Genomic DNA, 3,923 nt, shown 5'->3' with positions numbered 1-3,923 from the left:
AAAAAAAAAAAAAAAAAAAAAAAAAAAAAAAAAAAAAAAACTTTATTTATTTTTTATTCATTTTTTTGAGACGGAGTCTCGCTCTGTTGCCCAGGCTGGAGTGCAGTGGCACAATCTCGGCTCACTGCAACCTCCGCCTCCTGGGTTCAAGCGATTCTCCTGCCTCAGCCTCCTGAGTATCTGGGCCTACAGGTGTGCACCACCATGCCCGGCTAATTTTTTGTGTTTTAGTAGAGATAGAGTTTCACCATGTTGCCCAGGTTGGTCTTGAGCTCCTAAGCTCAGGCAATCTGCCCACCTTGGCCTCCCAAAGTGCTGGGATTAGAGGTGTGAGCCACCGTGCCCGGCAAAAGCCACAGCTCTTATGCAGTGTGCAAGGACTTCACAGGGCCCAGCCTGCCCACACGGCTTCCGTTGCCAGGGTCCCCGTGAGCTCCCCAGGTTCTCTGGCCACAGCAGCTCCCGCCACTCCTGCTATTCCTGACCCTCCTAGGCCGTGCCCTCTGCCCGGCTTGTCCTTCCTCCACACAGCAGCCTGTACAGTCTGTCCTGGTCTTGTTGGAAGATGTATCAGTCCCCCTTCCCCAATCCCCACACCCCTTGGGGCTCAGCACCGTGCCCAGCCCACTCTGAGCATCAGTAAAGCAGGTCTGGACAGGGGGTTGGCCTCCTCCGCCTGGGGTAAGGGGACTCAGCTGCTCCCTGTAGTTGGGAGGGGAGTCTAATGGACGGGCAGCCATAAGCGGGTTACACGCAGCTTTGGGAGGGCAGGGGAGATGATCGGTGTGTTGGCTGCAGAGACCACCTGGACACTGAGGAATCCAAAACACCCGAGGAGCGTGAGGATGTGTTACTAAGAGCATAACATCTAGAGCAAAGGAGGTGATAATCTTGCTCTGCGGAGGTCAGAACTGTTTGAGAGCTGCTCATCATGAAATCGGAGAGGGGCCTCGAGAAAACAGCTGGTGCCCAGGAGTCTGCCTGGGGACTGGTCAGCTGAGATGGTGTCGTGAGAGAGGATCGGGGCATGGTGGTCTCTACTGGGACACCTTCCTGGGCTCTCCTAGGACCATAGCATCAGGGGTGCTAGAGCAGGCAGCTGGGGAAGCTTTGGGGACAGCTTCTCTATCCTTGAAGAAGGGTTGGTGACCTGGGAAGGGAGGAGTGAGCTTCCTGTCCCAGGGAGTGTGAACGGGAGCTGGATACAGCCACACGGGGATCCTAAACTCCCTGAAGCTCCCCCGTCCCCTCGGCCTGAGCATCTGCCCTGTGGTTGTATTCCAGCCATGAACGCCCACCCCAAGGAGACAGTGCCTCTCATGGGCAAGAGAGTTGCCGCCCCCAGTGGGAACCCTACCGTCCTGCCAGAGAAGAGGGCGGCGGAGATCACCCCCACAAAGAAGAGGTGGGTCCGGAGGGCTCGGGACTGGGACCGCGGCACTGTGAGGGGCATGAGCGGGGGTCCTGGCAACCCCCAGGAAGCCCTTGCCTTGGGGAGACCTGAGACTCTCAGTCTCTCCTGGGGTGACCCGGTGCCTGGCAAGGTATGACTAGGGGATGGTGCTGGGGGGAGCAGAGCACACTCAGGGGTCTGAGCTGCGGTGGTCAGTGTGACTGGCACAATTAGGGAAGCCTCCTTGGAGGGATCAGGGGGTGCTGAGGCAGGAGCGGTCAGGAGGACTCCTGAGGGAGGTGAGGGATGGCTGCAGCCATCCTTGAGATGAGGAGCAGAATGCTGGGTGGAAGTTCCAGGTGACCTGGACCCTCTGCTGGGCACATTTTCCGCACACACCAACAGCTTTCCACCCACCGTGCGCCCAGCCGGGTTATTCAAGCTCTTGAACTCCACCTTTGGAATGGGGACACCGGCAATGGCACCAACGATAGGATGACGGTTAATTGGGATCAAGTCAGCAACGTGTTCAGTGTGGCACCTGGCACGCGGTCAGAGCTCAGCACGTGCTGGCATTGAGAGTGTTCTGTGACCCTCACCATCATCATTGTCCCCATCCCTCCACGGGGTCCCTGGGAACTGGACAGGGCTGGAATGATCAGCTTTACTTCTTGGCTGGGGACATGGAGGAGGCCTGGAGCAGAGAAAGGGCCTCTCTAGGGTCACCCGTCCCGCCCCTCTGCTGCCTCCATTGTAGATTCTGCACCCCCAGCTGATTCGGTGCCTCTCAAGCTGTCCCCCCAGCCCACTTCATCTGTGCGTCCCTCGAACCCGGGGTGGGCCTGCCTCCTCTGCCTGTATCCCAGGCCCACTTTGGGCCAGGGTTGAGCTTGCTGCTTCCCCTCTGTTAGTTGGAGCTATAATCACTGAGGTGTCCTGTGTACCAGCCCCAGGGTTGGGCTCAGGATAACGAGCTTGGGACATGGAGAGAAAAATGGCCACGCCTGCTCACAGTCTGGTGAAAGGGGAGTCGAGGAGAGAGTGGGAAGCCACCAGAGAGAGGTGAATTAGCCCCGTGGGGCCTGAAGAGTGGCAGGTTATTCTGATCCTGTAGGCAGTCTCAGGGGACTTCCTGGAGGAGGTGGTGCTAGAGAAGATGTGGAGAGGAAGGAAAAGTACATCTGGGGCAGAGAGACATAGGAGCAGTGGCTCAGGGTGGGGGCACCGAGGTGAGGAGTCTGGTGTAGCTGAAACGCTGGGCGGTAGAGGAGTCTTTGGGGAGATGAGTCCCCTTGACTTCCTTGGCGGTCAGTCAAGGAAATTGGACAATCCTGAGGGCAGTGGGGAGCCATGGAAGGATTTTTTGTGGGAGGGAGGGCATGGTGAGATGTGCCTTTTGGAGAGGTGACTGTGGGGGATCTGCGTGGATGATGGATTGGAGGAGAGGCTGACGGCAGGGAGACCATGAGGAGGCCTTTGGGAAGCCCAGGTGATAGGTGGTGATGTGTGAGCCTGGGTGGTCAGGGATAAAGAGGAGGGGACAGCACAGAGGGGTGTCAGTATGGTAGGGTCTGCAGGACCAGGCATGGGAGGTAAGGGAGAAGGAGGAATCCCGGTGGGAGGGCCTGGAGGGATGGTGGGGTCGTCTCTGACATGGTGCACCACAGGAGAAGATCCAGGTCAGGAGGAATGAGCCAAATTCAGTTGTGAAATGTTGGGTAAGAGGTGCCTGAGGGACACCCAGGTGGAGGCCCCATCTTGGAATGCAAGAGGGAAAACTGGTGGAAGTGGAGCCAGACAGGTGTTGTGTGGGGCCAAGGGGGCAGCCTGGGTCTGGGTGGACTTGTCCAGGGAAGGGCCGAGACATCCCTGAGCTAAGCGGGCAAGGACCACCTCCCTGGCTGTCCTCTCACTTCCCCGCCGTTCTCACTTTTCCAGGGGAGGTTTGGACCTTGGGAAAAAATTGGGGACAGAGTTTTGGGAGAATCCCAGGTTCTTTCCTCAGCAGGACCCGTCAAGCCACCTGCTCTGAGCCCATCCCCCCATTCATAGACTTAGCTCCAGGCTTAGTTCTGCAAAGCCTCCTCAGCCCAACCAAGGGCTGAGCTTGATGTGCCTCCTGAATTGGTGTCCACCCCTCTGTCCCAAAGGCTCTCTGAGGACCCTCATGTGAAGGTTTGGGCATCCCTCTTAGAACTGAGTAGGGGACTTGGGCCTAGAGAGAAACAGAAAATATAAGAATAGGCTGGGCGCAGTGGCTCAAGCCTGTAATCCCAGCACTTTGGGAGGCCAAGATGGGTGGATCGCAAGGTGAGGAGATCAAGACTATCCTGGCTAACACGGTGAAACCCTGTCTCTACTAAAAAATACAAAAAACTAGCCGGGCGTGGTGGCAGGTGCCTATAGTCCCAGTTACTTGGGAGGCTGAGGCAGGAGAATGGCATAAACCCGGGAGGCGGAGCTTGCAGTGAGCTGAGATCCGGCCACTGCACTCCAGCCTGGGCGACAGAGTGAGACTCTGTCTCAAAAA

At 57.4% G+C, this 3,923-nt stretch overlaps 1 protein-coding gene across 4 annotated transcripts in view; it reads left to right on the top strand.

The window, feature by feature from the left end:
- The window catches only part of TRPV3 (transient receptor potential cation channel subfamily V member 3), a 55,403-nt gene that overhangs the window by 2,187 nt on the left and 49,293 nt on the right, over window positions 1-3,923 (top strand). For all 4 annotated transcript variants that reach the window (XM_017863620.1, XM_017863619.1, XM_017863618.1 and 1 more), the window contains exon 2: window positions 1,285-1,405. In XM_017863620.1, coding sequence (XP_017719109.1) covers window positions 1,287-1,405 — 119 coding nt within the window. In that variant the 5' untranslated portion in view covers window positions 1,285-1,286. The remainder of the gene's footprint in view (window positions 1-1,284; window positions 1,406-3,923) is intronic.

The sequence above is a fragment of the Rhinopithecus bieti genome, unplaced genomic scaffold (assembly GCF_001698545.2).
Source record: "Rhinopithecus bieti isolate Rb0 unplaced genomic scaffold, ASM169854v2 scaffold_70516, whole genome shotgun sequence".
In the NCBI taxonomy this organism is placed as follows: Eukaryota; Metazoa; Chordata; class Mammalia; order Primates; family Cercopithecidae; genus Rhinopithecus; species Rhinopithecus bieti.
The sequence above is the reverse complement of the archived record's forward strand: the minus strand, read 5'-3'. Positions and strand labels throughout refer to the sequence as shown.